The 18,017-nt window shown below is 36.4% G+C and overlaps 2 protein-coding genes across 2 annotated transcripts; one reads left to right on the forward strand and one right to left on the reverse strand.

The window, feature by feature from the left end:
• Positions 1–733: 733 nt before the first annotated feature.
• Positions 734–3,424, forward strand: LOC144428778 (uncharacterized). The gene is made up of 4 exons (XM_078117542.1): positions 734–796; positions 927–1,046; positions 1,357–1,434; positions 2,142–3,424. Exons 1-4 carry the CDS (start codon positions 748–750, stop codon positions 2,351–2,353), a joined length of 459 nt encoding a protein of 152 aa, XP_077973668.1. The 5' UTR covers positions 734–747; the 3' UTR covers positions 2,354–3,424.
• Positions 3,425–4,200: 776 nt separating this feature from the next.
• Positions 4,201–13,602, reverse strand: LOC120341492 (fatty acyl-CoA hydrolase precursor, medium chain-like). Its single transcript, XM_078114363.1, has 9 exons — positions 13,445–13,602; positions 11,877–12,072; positions 10,129–10,325; positions 9,522–9,685; positions 8,367–8,506; positions 7,431–7,655; positions 6,630–6,786; positions 5,159–5,405; positions 4,201–4,372 (listed from the first exon to the last, which is right to left on the reverse strand). Exons 1-9 carry the CDS (start codon positions 13,600–13,602, stop codon positions 4,201–4,203), a joined length of 1,656 nt encoding a protein of 551 aa, XP_077970489.1.
• Positions 13,603–18,017: the final 4,415 nt, after the last annotated feature.

Here is an 18,017-nt window from a genome sequence, read left to right on the forward strand (position 1 = left end):
TTTTCGTTCTTGTTTTGCACCAACATTGCAACATCGCGATGCTCTCTCATACTATATAACAGCGTTTTGTTCGATTTTTTTTTCGATACTCTTCTAGACTGAGGGAGCGAAAGCAAAAATAATAGACACAACTAAAACGTTGTTTCGTTTTGGTCGCAAAAAATACTTCTGAACTTTCTTTGGTAGAAAATAAGACTTCGACTCGGAAATTTTATAAATAAAGTCAGATAATTGATTTATTTGCCCGATGACAGTAATTTGAAGTATCGTTTAGTAAATCCTTTCCATGGTTGTAGAAATCTAATTACGTAGCGTAACTAATTACAAAAATAATAAATACGGTTCTTGCAATCTTTTTAGGATAAAAATTATAGAATTAAAAATCATATTATACGGTTACGAATCTATAGCAAAATGATATAAATGTATCAGCAGTTAAAAAATTAAAACGTTTAAACAACGTAATACGAATGGAAAAAAGCTCACAGATGAAATACAAATGGCGGCAAAAAGCGCAAGCGATTCCGGTTTTAGGCGGGGTCGTTGAAATTTGAGACCGCAAACCTGTAATGACGTAACGCCCACGTCACCGGCAACGGTCTACCATTTTATTTCCAATATGAGTAGTTTATGATTTGATAGCGTATAATAGATTTTGTAGCTTTGGTTTTAATTTTATACTTAATTTTATTTTTAGTATATTTACTTACTTATGGGTTGTTCAAAGGTTTAATTAAATTACTGAAAATGAAATTACTGTTGATTGCATGCTTCTGCTACATGCTCGTCAAGACAGGTTCGTATTTCCGCGATTTTTCAATTTTTTTTTTTTCTGGATTAAAAATAAAAAACTATTTCGAACAATTTTTTGAAATACACAAACGACTCGTTAACATATTGATATTCATTTATTAAATATTATCCAGGTTACGCGATTCAATGCTATGCTTGTATTTCCTGCAACGCTTTCGTCATAAACCTTGCTGCTTCACCAATGATGATCTTTTCTAGCTTATTCGCGACTTGTCACACAAGATCTGTAAATGGTGAGTGCCTTCATACATCTTACACATTGTTTTTAAAATTTTACTGCATAAACCCGTAGTCTCAACAATTTCATTTTCAAATACTTTTTATTTTACTCATAGTTTGCTGATTGTTCACGCACAATAACAAACGTGTCTCGTCAATAAATCACCCACATGTCAGTTTGTATTTACAAAAATATGCTTCAACAAAAATAAATGACGGATTCACAAAATAGAAACATTTCGAAATTTTTGTCAGAACCCCAATTCGAACAATTTACTGTTCGATTCGAAATGACATCTAGTTTAATTTGAACATAATTTTTAGACGTTGTTACACAAACTTGTGGATACCTTACCACTACCGGCTGCAATAGTCATATGCGCACTTGCATTTGCCAAAAGTGTAAGTCATATTATTTTTTTTATACTTTCAAACGTCATTTTCTCTGTACAAGCGGCCACTGCTAGGTAGTGAGATACATTGGAAGGACTGGAACTTTTTTGCGCCTCATTTTCTAGCTCGGCGTTGCCCTGTTTATCACACCCAAGGTGGGGTGGTGTACATAGGATTTATACCTGAGATTTTTAAGCGGCGATGGGAAACGTAATAGTACAACGCTTCCACCATTATGCTTCAGACTCAGTATATAAATTGAATCCTCATCTCTCGCAAACCTACCATGAAATTTTTTATGAGTTTTTTATACTTTTCCATCCTGAAAGAGGCTTTTGACAAAGAAGTACTAAGGTACATATTGAAATCGATCGAAAGCATTTGGGTGGGAAGCTACCATTTCAGTTCGGAATTGTCAATCAAGTTTATTAGACCTTGCATGGGTGAGGTGGTTTGCATGGGATTTGAACCTGAGATGTTTGGATGCGATGAAAGCAAAATTAACAATTCAACTATAATGCTTCAGGTTTATTTTTTTCTTCAACACTGACAATCTTACTATTAAAATCGTTTGAAGGACGAAATCCGATTCTGTATTAAATACTCAATTTATTACATCATGCATGGGGGTTGAATCTGTGATCGTCATATCCAAGTAAATAGAAAAATAAAATGTAAATTTAGTAGGTAATAGTTTTTTTTTAAAATCTATTCAGATGCATGTAACGGACCCGATACAACCGCTGCAGCAACAACTTTGACCTCTGAACCCACCACCACTCCGATCACTGAACTCATCAAATCTTTGACCTCTAAACCCACCACCACTCCGATCACTGAACTCATCAAATCAGGCGCTGGAACCATCAAATCAAGCATCATAGTTGGATCCGTTATCAGCCTCCTCGTTGCTAGGTTTATTGTTTAGAGTTAGACCAGAAATACGAAAATTAAGTTGGTTGAATTATTACATATAATTTTCATAATAGATTGTATCACAAAATTTTCTTTTTTTCTGAACAAAGCTCTAGACGAGAATATCGGTCGGAGACCGAAGACTTATCGATCGGAGGTTAGGGGATCCCCCAAAACAGCGCTCTCACTCCATAGTGACACCGTGTGTCCCATCACTATTTAAAAACTAAATCGCTAATTATACGACATAATTTATCGAAAATCAATAGACTTTTGATCCGAGCTATGATGAATGCACATGCAAAATTTGGAGCAGATTCAACTCCGCTTTCGTGAGATATCGCGTACAACTAACAGACAAACAAACAAACAGACAAATACCTATCAACATACTTACCGATCTTAAGATCGATAAGTAATAAGCACCAATTCACATTTAAACGAAACCAATTTTTTCAATGCCCGATTAATTCCTTTGACGTGTGGTCTACCCTAGCGATGGGCAAACTTGGGCCCGCGGGCCGCCAAGCGAATGCAAATAGTGACTATGGCGTCACAATTAATTTCTCAATGCGATTAAACAATTTGGTTTGTTATAACGAGTTGTTTAAGATAACCGGAATTCAAAGTAACGCTGAATCATAATAAGCTCTATGCGATTGGCGCCATCTAGTGGAGCTTTGGCAAAGAAACTGAATACGTTTGTTACTCGCTGTTGTTGACTTATTTTATGATAAAGCGTGGTTATACATAAACGATAGATAAATTGAATGTGAGTTACTTGTCTTATACAAATTCCAATACAGGCAAAGTTGAATCTCATGTTCGCCATTTTATTTCAAAAGAAAAGAATTGCACGGAGTTCGATATAGCACCGGATATGATTTGGATATCCGGATTTGTTTCTAATTCTTTCCTTGTGAAACTAGAGAATCTAGAGAACTTTGCGACCGGATATTTTCGGGTATCCGGTTTCATTATTTTAATTTTTTGTTTCATTTCTTCTCATTTCGTGAAACAATATATTGAACAAGAATGCACGATTTATGACGTCATATTCTATGACTGAGGTATTTTTTTTTCATTTTCGAATAAAGCGTTTTCAATGTTCAAACTGTTATGATTGAAATTTTAAAAAGCTGGGTAAATATTACATTAGTAATTTGCTTATGAGATTGTATTATTATATTGCCATTACTCCCGTAGTATACGTACCCGGTTAAGGTTAGGTTATAATTTTATTCCGATTTTCCTTATTTTAGTTCTATCACGAGTTAGGGTCTGTGTTAGCCAAGTGAATATACCCCCTTCCCATAGGTTTCAGTCCCTTTACACAACTTGATGTAAAGTAGGCGAACAAAACTAGTTATCTCCATATTGGTACACACACTTCTGAGCCTCCATTGCCAGCTTAAAAAAAATGCTTCCAGCTTTACAATACAAAGCAATAACTTATTTTTTTTGAGTCGCAAGTATTTGAACGATAGATTACGATATCGTTACTGTGAAAGATTTGATGCCCGGTACTACTTTTTTTATCCTTCGTGTCCATATATTCGAGCATTGCTGTCAACGCTTCGAATAAAATTAGTTTTGCTTCAGTCAATCGGAAATAAAAAAGGGGTGCTCCAGAAGTATGCGCCCCAAGATGTCTCACAACCTGCACCCTGACCGGTACACACATACTATGTTCAGGTTGTGCGCCATCTTGGTGCGCATACTTCTGGAGGTCCAAAAAAGGAGCCTCTTGCTTTATGAATTGCATTTAAATTTCATTTTTGCAAACATAATAAATTAAAAGCAATAAAATTTGCATAATTTTCAACGAATACTAGATGAGGAATAGTTTGCTCTTAAATTTTATTTCGAGTGCTCAGCAACTATCTTTGGAAAATCTACAGTGTAGAGTTTAACTTTGTCTGCGTGTAGGTTCTGGTCAGCTTTCGGTTCATCATCTAACACTAGGTGACGTTTGGAAACAGGATCAAATACAGGCCATTCAACGGAAACATCAGATCCCTTGTTTGGATTTCTAGAAAATAAAATAAATTTTATCAGTCAATAAGAAGTTGGTATAAATGATAAACATCAGGTCACTTTATTGATTTATTTTCTGGTACTCTCTTAGTATGTGTACCAGGTTAGATTATAATTTTTTTCCGATTTTTCTTATTTTAGTTCTATTACGAGTTCGGGGACAGTCTGTGTTAGCCAAGTGAATATAACCCCTGCTCATAGGTTTCAGTCCCTTTACACAACTTGATGTAAAATAGGCGAACGAAATTAGTTACCTCTATATTGGTACATAAACGTCTGGAGCGCCTCTTATCCTACAGCAATCAATCTTCACTTGGCTCTCACCCAGTACGCTACCCAGCTTTTCATTTTATGGGGTGTTTCTAATTTGGGAGGAAGAGGGAGGTGGATTTTTTTATTAGCGATAATATTGCCAACAAAATGTGTTGTGTATTTGATTGACCATTTGCTGAATATTTGAATTTGCAAGCAAATCATCCAAATGTATCTTGGCACTAGAAAGACCGGGACCACTGTATTAGGGTGACCGTACATTTGAACCCATGTACATTTGAACCCATGCGTATATCCACGGGTTCAATCTATATGCGGGTGTTAAAACCCATGGGTTAGGGTTAGTATGGGTTTAACTATCCGTGAAACAAAAAAAATTCCATAGGTGCAATAGCATACAGGTGCAATTGTCATGGGTTCAAATGTACGTGGATTCAAATGTAATGGAACCCTGTATTGGACAACTCTTTAAGAACCCTTTAAAAATTGTGCTTTGTTTGCTACTCACCCTGTTTTTGCAAAATTTGTAAAATATTTCATCGCCAAGCGGCTGAATTCAGCATCCTTTTCTGTAAACCAGGCACCACCTGGGAGTTCGCCTTTTACGAACGGGACACCCCATATATAATAAGGAATGTCACCGTGATCGCATTTAACAAAATCCAACTTGTTTTTGATTCCTGGTCCGTTCGATTCCGAATGGTTGAATTCAATTGGTTTTGTGATGTAGTAAAAGTAAGTTGGACACTGCATAGCTAAAATGAAATTTATTTTAAGAATAAAACATTCCCCATTCATAAATTATTATTCCTGCGAAGGAAAAGGTGTTTTTCAACGCCCAATAATTCTTCCTATAATTTACAACTGTGGTAAAAGTTTGCTTAACAAAATAATAATAAAAACGAGAATATTGGTCAGAGACCGAAGACTTATCGATCGAAAGTTAGGGAATCCCCTAAAACAGCGCTCTTACTCCATAGTGGCACCTTGTGTCCCATCACTAATTAATTAATAACTCGCTAATTATACGACATAATTCATCCAAAATATATGATGAATGCACATGCAAAATCTGGAGCAGATTCAATCTCGCTTTCGTGAGATATCGCGTGCATCTAACAGACAGACAGACATACAGACAAATACCTATCAACATACTTACCGATTAAAATCGATAAGTAATGATGCTTATTTTCAGAGTGTTCTTGGGAGTTGGAGTTGACAAACTGGCTTACATGTTCACAACCACCATTTTGATTCAAACTAATAAACTACTTTGAGCCTAGTCAATCGCAAGCTTTTTTGGAACCAATTTTTAAATTTTAGCAACTATATCAAACAACCATCCCAGTTAGTTGCAATTTGCAATAGAGTTCTCAATCCAGCGATACTTTAATTTTGAATTTTATTTTGACCTAGGAATAAATGTTGAAAATTCAAACACCACATTTTAACATGTTTATCAGGCCATTGTCCGCCTGCAATTTTGATTTAAAAAAGTTATCACAGACACAGAAAAAACAGAACAATGAGCCATATTTCTATTAAAAGCAGTTGTTTTCAAACTTTTATTGTCGCGCCTCCTTGTTAAAATTAGTCAAGTCTCGCGCCCCACCTCTAAAATAACTAGCTAACAATAAGCTACAAATAACAGATAGTAAGGTCAAAGTATGTTTTTTTTTCAAAAAACACTTTGAAAATACGTGGATGGAATCGCAATCTCTAAACAATGAAGAAATGTGAATACCCAAAATAGGCTGACAGGATCAATTTTGACAAATATTTTTACTTTCAATTTGCTTAATGTCCCCTAAAAAAATGGTCTTCGCCCCTCCTTGTGGGGTGCGCCCCACCGTGTGGGGTGCGCCCCACCGTTTGAAAACCACTTACTCATTTAAAGTATGATAGTTTTTTCATACCAGTAACTTCGTGTGTAGGGCCTTATTCGCAGTGAAAGGCACGTGAAAATAATTGTTTACCTGAATGTGCTGTGGCCGATACAATCGCTGGAACAACAAAAATCGAATCACCCGCCATTTCAGCGTATATTCTACTGTACTTGTATTTGTCGTTGTCGGCCGCTACATCAGAATATGCAGCCATGAGTCGATCCACAACTTTATCACATGCAGTATTCTGAAACAAATAAGAAGTGGATAACAAAATATGATTGGTGATATGAAAACTGTAGGATTGGGAAAACCTACTCAACGCAAGCTTATTCGCACTCACTCACAAGCAAAGTAGGTGATCACTGTGCGAAGATGCGAGGAACTTCTGAAGTGCCAAGACCGGTGGACACTGCAAAGCACGATGTCGGTAAATTTAGCGTTAGTGCTGATATGGGCAAAGTACGACCCGCGGGCCAAATCCGACCCGTTAGGTAATTCAACTGACCCGCCTGATGCTGCCACAACCCAACTAAAACCATATTTTGAAGTTTTAGCTGAAGATCAGCGCAAGGAATTTGTTGAGATTGCGATTTTGTTTTGGCAGGAGGCAGATATTTTTCCGCTTTTGCATTTGAGACATTCTAAATATTGTTCATAAAATGTATTTTCTTTGAACCACGCGTTTCCGGCGTTGTGTACCGAACAAAGATTTATGCAAGATTTTACTGTTTTCCAACGATTTGTAAATAACTGCTATTCATATGAAAGAACCGGTATTTTTCCCCAGTTCAGCTTAGCCCACCTAATTCAATACACAGTGGGTGAGAGAATTTTATATTTGAATAAATTACCAAAAAACATAAATTTTGAAACTGGACTCATTTTTACCGGATGTCTCAATTTAAAAGCTTCCTCAAATACTGCTTTGACTTCTTCTTTGCTACTTCCTTCTATATAGCGCGGGGGCAGTACAAAAGCTAAAATTCCGGCACATTCAGAGTCACAAACCCCCGTTAAAAAAGGTATTTTGTGGCGCTGTCCAGTACTTGAAATGTTTTCTGGTGTATCCGTTATAACGTGCCCATCAACAATTGGTTGGAATGCATATGGGCCCTGGAAATTGAAATACTTCAGTTTAGAAATACAAGGGTGTCCATAAAGTCTCTTTACAATTTCAATTTTGTTATAAAGTCAGTTTTTTTTTTAATTAGGAATTGTTCAAATATTTTTACTTCATTTAATACATCTGTGAGAACCGAAACAATATTATGATATCGATAAATTCTCTTTGCAATTTTAATTTTTTTAAGACTTTATGGGAACCCTATTCTGGTTCGGCACTGTCTACTTATGTTATTCCATCTTGGGTGAGGTGGTCGGAGTCAGTTTATTTTACCTACAGCAAATTTCAGCATTGTCAAGTCGTAATATCGCGCAAACTAAATCTCATAACAGACAAAATAGAAGTTTCTGTCCGATAATTTGACTTATACATAAGTAGAATGAAATGAAAAGTTTTATTTTCGTGCAACAATTCTAGCAATTTTGACATGACTTGTTTCAAGTATGGTGGCCGCTTGTAGCCCTAACATCAGTACTTTGGTACTTTTTTAGTTTTAGTTTGCTTTGGGAAAACTTGTGTGAAAAGAATGATAAAAAATGTTTGAAACTAAGCATCATTACAAACGAAATTCAGATCATATGAAGATATTCCCCTCAAAACGTTGGGCCAACGCGATTATCATATTGGATCATATGCATGTCCCCATCCGCCTCTCAAATGGAGAATAACCCAGAATCCTGTTTTTGTTTGCTCATACTTACGTAAAATTTCTTCTGTACTTCGATTAAAACATCCACTGGAACCTCTTGAAGTTTTTCCAATATAGCGTCGGGCTCGCTGGCATTAATGTTAAGTGCTTTAAGCAAGACTTCTCTTGTGGCCTCGCCTCCTCCGAAGACAGCTGATTAAGATTAAAATATTTAGTTTTTAGTTGAAATTAATCGAAAAAAACAACTTTAAAAGCAGTCTCATATTCATAAAACAAGTGATGAGATTCAAAATTTGAATTATAGGTTTTCTTTTTTGTATCGAACTCACTAATAACAAGTTATCTCATTTCAGAAAATAGGGCAGGAATGGGTTCGCTGAATGTTACTCATCTCAAGAAAGGGTTCGCGAACCTGTAGGAACCCTTGAATCACACCTCTGCATACAAATAGTGTTGTTATCGCGGAATTTCGGGATTTTCGATTTTTTTTTCCAATGGGAATAGGAATTGAACACTGAACACTCGCACCTTTACGGACGAGGGGTCGTTGTTCTTTATGGGATTAAGGTCGTCTTATCGAATATATATTCTCACTAGAATAAATATGAAAAGTCCTTCACCTTCAATTCATGCACACATAATATCAAAGCAGAGCAAAAAACGCACTTTGTGTAAAGACTCACAAAAACAGATTATGTGCTGGCTCAAATCACGGACTTTTATGTAGTAAAAGTGGAAAATTCAAGATTTTTCCTGCCATAATTCTTGTTGGTTGACTCCCCAAGCCCACATCTCACCAAGGACGTAAAAAATTAGGTAATTTATTTCCCAAATTAGAAGGATTCGGTCTATACTAAATTATATTAGAACCCTAGCTAATAGGGCATTCCCGAAGTATATGAACCAAGATGGCGGACACCGGATCGTAGTGTGTGTACCAGGTTAGGGTTAGGCCATAATTTCAGGTACAAATACTACAAGATTCACTTGGCCAGTCCCCGAAGTCGTAATAGAACTAAAATGAGGAAAATTGGAATAAAATTACGGCCTAACCCTAGCCTGGTACACATGCTACGTTCCGGTGTCCGCCATATTGGTTCACATACTTCGGGAGTACCGATGATAAAATAGAGGATTTTAGTCTATTGACACTTTTTGAGAGAGCTCTGCTTGTAAAAGAAAATTCACTATATTTATAAAGTATTACTTGGAGCAAGAGGGGATCCGCTCATTGATATCGCTTTGTGAATCAGATCACGGGACAGTGGTGACATCATCAACAATTCCGTCATCACTCCTCCGGCACTTTCACCAAATATTGTGACGTTGCTGGGATCGCCACCAAAAGATTCTATATTGTCTCGGACCCATCTGTTGCAGAAGATATATTGAGGATTCATGAAAATACTAGCGTAGCAAAAAATACCAAAATTTCGTAAATTTTACAAAATTGTCCGAGAAAGGGTCATGTAACGCCACGTTTCAGTATTAGGTATTCTGTTTTTCAGAAAAAAAAAACGAGAACACAATATGCGCAATTTTTAAATTTTTGATGATGTTACCACACCTTTCGGCGACAACAATAATCCTTAACCACTGAAAATTTCAAAGTAATTGGTCGAGTAGTTTTTGTACAGCAACAACAACAAGAAAAAAAAGAATACTAATAATAATAACAACAACAACATAATAACAAAACGATTCATAGGCCCACTTCATGTCCACAAGCGTGTTTTTAAAACGTGACTCTTTAGCGTCATTACCGAACAATTTGAAAAAGTAAAATTATACAATAAATTAAAGCGTATTCTTACTCCAAAGCAAGAATAATATCTCTAAGAGCGTTGTTTCCTGGTACTTTGCTGTTTTTTCCAAGCGATAAAAATCCTAATGCGTTTGCTCTGTAGTTCGGTGAAACAATGACCACGTTATTCATTCCTGATAATGCAACACCGTCATATATTCCTGCCATACCTCGCATGTAGCCACCACCAACTATCCAAACCATAACCTAAAACAACAATTATATTTTTATGTTTTAACAAGTGGAATTCATGCAAAAGTGACAATTATTTGGCGGCCTGAATATGAATAGAAGACCATAACAAACAACGCAGATTTGTGGATGTAGATTAAAAAAATAAAAAAGTGTTTTTACTGCGAACGAAAAAGTAAAATCTGTGTAGCAAACACAACGTTTCTGTGCCGGGGAAGAATTCTTCTCCGGGAAGAAATTCGAATGTGTTTGGAGAGGTAATTTTATTTTGCATTTGCGTGTAATATTACTTATATTGTTTACTTATTTAACATTGTTGTAATTCATATATCAGCATATCGTCACGCTAATAACCGAATTGCGTAAGTCATTTTTGGCGATTTTTTTTTTATAAAATAGGTATTTATGTATTGCTGCGCACCTGTCTGTTAACTCAGATTTTATTTTAAGAATTCCGAAACCCATAAAAATAGATTCAGTATGACATATACATTTGTGCAATTGTTTCGTCATAATGAATTACCATTGTTACCGCAGGATTATTGTGACGTCACAAAGGCAAGATAACCTCGGCGAAGTATTTTCGAGTTTTTGCATCTCGGATTCTAGCTTAGCGCGTATTAATTTGAATTTATACTATAGTATAGGAAGACGTGCACTTGTGATATTCACTGTCCGAGTCCAATTCACCTTGGTTGGCTTTTATTTTGGGTGCATTGCTGTTTTATTCTTTATATTTAATCTTAGTCTTATTTCGGTGGGTGTACAGAATGTGTTATATTGATGAAATATATATTTTTAAACATAAAAAATATTGTAATTAAAACTGATTAGCTATTTTGGGGATTAGACATTGTAGATACTGAGAATTACATTCGTTTCTGGAATGTTTAGTTTTCAGGACTGGTGCATATAGTAAAGTTGCAAAATTGCGTATGTCCCCAAGTCATACCCACATTTCTGCCTAAGTCACAGTGCGACATTATGACGTCACTTAACTGCGTCATACAAATTAACTTAAATCCGGCTACGATCAAAAAATTGAACCATGGCAAATTATTGACTCTCAATGGCATAACAATATCATTAGGAAGTTTTTTACGTTTTTCTTGAAACTGCTAAAAATGACTTACGCAATTCGGTTATTAGCGTGACGATATATTATGAACTGTCCAAAATGCACACAAGTCAAAGTACAAATTGCACGTATCGACAGCAACTGTTCTGTTAATGATTGAATAACAAATGCAAATAACGTTTTTTGATCAAGATGGCGGACACCGGAACGTAGTATGTGTTCCAGGTTAGGGTTAGGCCATAATTTCAGGTACAAATAATACGGGAGTCACTTTGCTAGTCCCCGAACTCGTAATAGAACTAAAATATGGAAAATTAGAATAAAATTATGGCCTAACCTTAATCTGGTACAACTACTACGTTCCGGTGCCCGCCATTTTGATTCACATACTTCGGGAGTACCTTCAAAAATGTCCAGCCGTACTCGCGCCTTTAGGCTAGAGATTTCTAACCAAAAATACTATTATATAACAAGTAATGCTTACTTACCGCCAGTTTTGATGATTTTTCCACTGATGGCGTAAAAACATTCAGTCGAAGGCAATCTTCTGATTGTCTTTCAGTTGGCGCACCTAGGGTATCTTTCATTGGAAGATAATCCGCGTACATGTGACCTATCTCGTTGTCTTGTGGTGGATGATGGGTAGGCTTCGTGGCGTCTAATATTCCGTCCCATGGTTCGGATCTGTAACATAACAGCCATGTTAAGTAGGGAATTTGCACTGTCACCCCAAACAAGGCGCTATATAGGCGGCGGTGGCGGATCTACGTAAAATGGCGAAGTTTGAAAATGCGCCTGCTTGATCGTTGGTTGACAATGTTTATGAACAGCTTTTGTGGAAATGAGATACTTCTACGTTATTATTAAAAAAATACAGCTTTTAATTATTTACAACTTGAAATAATTTCATTGAAACATTTTACAACCAAAACTTTTCACCGTTTTGCGTTCCTATCCAAACGACACCATGGCACGAACCATGGCTGCCACACCCCCGATACGCCATTAATAAACGATCACTGATAACCTCTGTCCAGTAGTTAGTTTAATTGTATCAGATATTGTTTGTGAATATATATATAAAAGAAAGTCTAATATTAGCTAAACAAAATGGTATTTTAAATGTAGCAAGTTTAATAATGGTGGCAAACCGGACCTCCTGAAATATGCGCACCAAGATGGCGCACAACCTGAACTCAGATTGTGTACCAGGTTATGGTTCAGGTTGTGCGACATCTTGGTGCGCATATTTCAGGAGTACCGGCAAACCTATTCCAAGGTATTTGATTATATTTAAACAATATACATATGACAATATAGACTTTTGGATTCGAATGCGAACTTGTGGAACCTCTGACCTGCATTGATGGGACCCTGCAATATGGATATAACTAATAATTTCCCCCATCATCGCTTTATGGTAGGTTGTAAGTCACAAACCTAAAGATCCATTATATATGTAGGACAATCACCAAGTAGAGAGGGTGTCTTCGTTTACTTATGAGCTCAACGGTTAGCGCATGGTGCTAACCTAAGATACAGGTTTGCGTTTGCCATAGCAACTCTGGTTACCCTGCGCGGGCTTACGGGGCAATTAGAACTACGTGATGGATAATTATGTACTAGCTAGAGGATTGCTGTATTTATCGCCTTCGTATGGTGCAGGGGCGTAGCGAGAAATTTTCAAAGAGGGGGGTTCTGATTTTTTTTTGCTTAGTTAGATTGAAACAGCTAGCGGGTCGGATCGAACGCTGGAATACGCGTTTTTTTAGTAGTCCTGGGGTCTAAAAAACATTTCAAGCTACGGAAAATTGCTAAAATTGCGACCCGCAAAACCACCCCCCTACGCCACTGGTAGGGTGGGTCACTTATATTCAATCCTAATTATCAGTTCGAAGCTTGGCCATTGGCGCTTTCAGATGATAAACAAATGTCAACTGTAAATACCTTGAACAAATAAAATAGTTTTTATGCATAGCGACTTGCGAGGGAGAAATGAAGTGTTTCAAAATATGCAACGAAAGCAATTTATCAAAAAAGTTTGGAAACCACCTACTTTTCCGGAGCTAGAAATCTTCTTTTCCCTGTTGGGGGTTTCCCGAATGGTATATTTAAATAATTGTAAACCGGAACTGCTGAAGGATCGTCTGCCTGGCTCATGAATCCTTTGAGTTTACCGTCCTTTATTTGAAGCGTTGGGCAATCTTGCGACATTTCGAAATTCTATTTAAATAGATAACTGTAAACACTGTAAATATTAGGATAAGCGACACTATGTGCCGCTATACTGATCAGAGACTTAACCTTTATTATCAAGCTAAAAGAAATTCAGCGGAATGTACAATCAATCCGAAACCTTTCTTGAGAAGTTCACTCATTTTGTCTCGCTCGTTATAATTTCCATGCCCGACAACTAATACGCATATACAATAAAATAGGAAGGTTTTATAGTGTCATTTCCAAGAATGAATAAATTCTTCTTGTTGACTAAAAATAGAAAACAAAAATGAAAGAATGCTTCTTTCGACTAAAAGTAGTCCGTTATTCTTATAGTAATTGGATGTTATGTCTGAAATGCACGCATTTCATCGGACATGGGATTTCCCCTGGTACGTGATGCAAGGTCCTGCAAATGCCACAAGCTAAACAATGTGGTGTTTAATTCTATTGTTTTTTGCATTTTCACTTGACATTTTTGTTTCGCATTTTAATTAATTGGGGTATCGCTGACTCGATGATGATCGAGAAACTGATATCTAACGATACCTTGAAGAATCTCTTCACAGATTTAGTTTGCTGTCGAAGTTATCCAATCTATACAAGCGAGTATTTTCATCTATCTTGCTTGGTTCTTTTTAAGGAGGAATTGATAGTACGCGAAAAATTTTGGGCTAACAGTGAATCGCTCAGGAATACAGCAAAATAGTGTTGAAAAGGGAATACTAATTTGTGTCTCGTGCAAATGCCGCAAAATCACAGTTCACCACATATGTTAAAAGTTGTTGGGCCCCCGATGACGTCAGCCTTCTTTTTAATTCAGACACATTTCATGGTAAGTCGGAATAATATTTTTATTTCTTTTACTTACTTATTGAAATATACATAGAGTAGCCCTGCGTCTCGATTTAATGGTAACAACGCGGAATTGCTGAAATTATCTGACGCACGACACGCAAACCTTATGTAGTGGACGACGTCAGTTTCATTTTTGAGTTTGGACGCAAAAGCATGGTAAGTCTCGCCGGAACGTAAGTTTGATCTCACTAAATTACTTATTGAAATATACAGAATGTAGCACTACGTCTCGATTTAATAGTAACAACGCGGAATTGCTGAAATCATCTGACGCACGACACGCAAGCTTTACGTAGCGGACGACGTCACATTCATTTTTGAATTTAGACGCAAAAGCATGGTAAGTTTTGCCGGAACGTAACTTTGATCACACTGAATTACTTATTGAAATATACAGAATGTAGCCCTACGTCTCGATTTATTAGTAACAACGCGGAATTGCTGACATCATCTGACGCACGACACGTACACTTCACGTAGCGGACGGCGTCAGTTTCATTTTTGAATTTGGACGCAAAAGCATTGGTTAGTCTCGCCGAATCCTAATTGTTATTTAATCCAATTACTTGTTGAAATATACTTACAGTACAACCTAGATAGCTTGTTATAGTTAGGAACTGACGTAGTCTTTCCATATCTAGCTTATTATAATCATGAGCTTATTAGCTTACTGTGAGATCTCATGTAGAAAGCTACTGCCACTAATACCAAAAGGTGACACCGTCTACGTTTCAAGTACATAACGTTAGAGTGGTGTAGCGGCGTAGCGCACGAGATTTCGTGAATTAAACCTTTTTGACAAAATATTAGCTGACATCGCTGAATTCCTATTCTTTATAGCAAGGATTTTACAAAACTGTAGCGCCGCACAGGCTAAGGCTAGACTCAACATTCTGCTAGCATTGTTAATGACAATATTCTGCAAACTCGAAGCTATATCCTAACTACAAATGCAGCAACACTGTGCTTATACATGCTATCCATTGCAACGACAATTTCTTAATTTAGCATACCAATATTTAGATACCTAATCGTTTTTGAATAACTCTCTGCATCGACCTACAGTTAAAACATTTGTACGCCTACTATGGTCGTCGTGTTAGGCAGTGTAGGCTAACAGTAGACTTTTCGCAAACATTTTAGCAGTCTCTGATAAAATCATGCTTTTACCTGTTTAATCATTCACTATGATCAAAGCTCGTCTTGTGCCCTTACTTGCGACATAAGTAAACAAAGCCCGCAAAAATCTAGATAGACAATTCGTGCCAAAGGTAACGAACTAAGTTTGTTCGCCTACTTTATACATCAAGTTATATAAAGGCACTGGACACTATTGGCAGGGGGTATATCCACTTGGTTAACACAGACAGTCCCGAACTCGTAATAGAACTAAAATATAGAAAATTGGAATAAAATCACGGTACAACCTAGCACACATACTACCTGAGCGTCGTATTTTGAATAGCCGTCTGGATCGGTCAGATTGGTTTCAGTCACGTGACAGCTGACCAATCAGGAGTTCCCAATATTTTTCGTTAAATTCTTCACTTCGCGTATTTGACAACTCTTTAATACTCCATCACTACTCATAAAAGTACTATATTTTTTAAAATAATTATTAAACCCCCAATAAATAATAAAATTAATGAAATGTTTTTGGAAATAGAGGACTGCAAGCAACCCTAGGTACTGATTTTTTTCACTGTAGCAACCCCCAAAACAACAATAATTAGGCAAAAAGTAATTAAAGAGCCATAATGCGCATTGTCAATAAAGGTTCAGATTGTTTATTTGGCGCTCCAAAAGTATGTGTAACAAAATGGCGCACATCCTGAACCCTAACCGGGTACACATACTATATTCAGGTTGTGCGCCATCTTGGTACACATACTCCGGAAGCTCCGTTTATTCTTTGGCGAGTTCGCTTAAACTGAAGCTATGCGTTTTTCGATTTTTGTAGAGATTCATTTAAAACACGACTAGTATTACTTTCATTTTTATTATAAAATATGACGCGAAACTTACTTTTTACTCCTACCAAAGCTTACTCCCAACAAAACCCTAGCTAAGCTCCAATTCAAATTTGAACAAAAAACTTTTTTTAAAAAACCGTTTTACTGGTTCATCAAATACTCTACTACAGTAATGGATCTCAATCTAAAACAGGGTCCCCAGAAAATTCTGAAAGTCACAGTGGGTCGCTTTTTTACAAAATTCCAAATATTACTGATTATATTTCGTTGGAATTTTCGGAGCTCCCGAAGTATGTGCACCAAGATGGCGCACAACCTGAATCCTAACCTGGTACACATAATATGCTCAGACTGTGCGCCATCTTGGTGCATAGAAGAACCGAATTTTCTTTGTTAATTTTTTAATTGATACTGATGAGCTGCTCAATATGTATGTGGAAAGCATCGTGACTCAAAAACATGGAGGCATCATTGTGCTAAGTGCAGTCATGCCACGAAAGCTCCCGACATGCGCAGCTTTCTTACTTTGTGATAATTTCTGGGAAAATTGTAAATTATGTAAAAACGATAGTTTTGTATTAGTTATGTTGTAATGTTTCGACCTTGAAAGCACTACATGCCTATACTTGAGTCATGGGATATTACAAAATTTATTTTTGAAAAAAATTTTGGTTTGCTTGAAAAAGAGGTTCGAACCACTGCTCTACCCAATTCATAACAAAAGAAGATGTATGTAGTGGGCGATTCATGAGGGACCCATAATCAGATATATTTTCTGTTATTTATGATTTATTACATTTTTCGGAACTCCAGAAGTGTGTGTACCAATATGGAGGTAACTAATTTTGTTCGCCAATTTTACATCAAGTTGTGTAAAGGGACTGAAACCTATGGGCAGGGGTAATATTCACTTTGCTAACACAGACAGTCCCCGAACTCGAAACCCATTTTTCAATACATTGTTTTCAATATTGAAAATGTTTTGGTTTGAAATTTCAGTAAGAATGGTAAAAACATAAGATATGAGTCTGAAATGTGTTTATTGAAATATATTCAAAATAAAACCATTGGATGAGAAATATTTGGATTTGATGAAACTTTTACAGCCCCGACAAGCGCAGGTATTTTGTGCAGCGCAATCTTAAGTAATATACGACGATGTAAATGATCATAATATTATATATTACCGTTAAAGTGCTATTTTGATATCACATTAATGATTCGTTGATCACCTGATTCAATGTTATGTGTTGTGAGTATACAAAAATATAGTTTAAAAAAATTGTTGTAAAACGCTAAAGTTGTAGAATGCATGAATTCGTCGTGTTGTGACGACTACTGAGAATGCGAACGCATTTACACTGTTTGCATACCTTAGCATTAATTTTATCAAAAGCAATTTTATTCGTATTGAAGTAATCTTTTTTTTTTATGAGATATTTTGCATTTACGATCTGATAAAACATTACAAGCAGTCTGACACAAATTTATTGATTTTTTTCAACAGTATTAAGCGGAAGAATGAATCAGAATAAAAAACTATATACTGTAGAGGTTTGTTGTTTTTTAGAATTATTTTAG

Source organism: Styela clava, chromosome 1 (genome assembly GCF_964204865.1).
Source record: "Styela clava chromosome 1, kaStyClav1.hap1.2, whole genome shotgun sequence".
NCBI classification, from domain to species: Eukaryota; Metazoa; Chordata; class Ascidiacea; order Stolidobranchia; family Styelidae; genus Styela; species Styela clava.

Bases quoted from the DNA above. Each gene is read 5' to 3' on its own strand.
- LOC144428778 (XM_078117542.1), top strand. From the start codon at position 748: ATGAAATTACTGTTGATTGCATGCTTCTGCTACATGCTCGTCAAGACA. The intron at 797-926 runs GTTCGTATTTCC...AATATTATCCAG, and splicing joins CTACATGCTCGTCAAGACAG to GTTACGCGATTCAATGCTAT. The intron at 1,047-1,356 runs GTGAGTGCCTTC...CATAATTTTTAG, and splicing joins TCACACAAGATCTGTAAATG to ACGTTGTTACACAAACTTGT.
- LOC120341492 (XM_078114363.1), bottom strand. From the start codon at position 13,602: ATGTCGCAAGATTGCCCAACGCTTCAAATAAAGGACGGTAAACTCAAA. The intron at 8,507-9,521 runs GTAATACTTTAT...AATCTTAATCAG, and splicing joins CGGATCCCCTCTTGCTCCAA to CTGTCTTCGGAGGAGGCGAG. The intron at 5,406-6,629 runs GTAAACAATTAT...ATTTCATTTTAG, and splicing joins ATCGGCCACAGCACATTCAG to CTATGCAGTGTCCAACTTAC.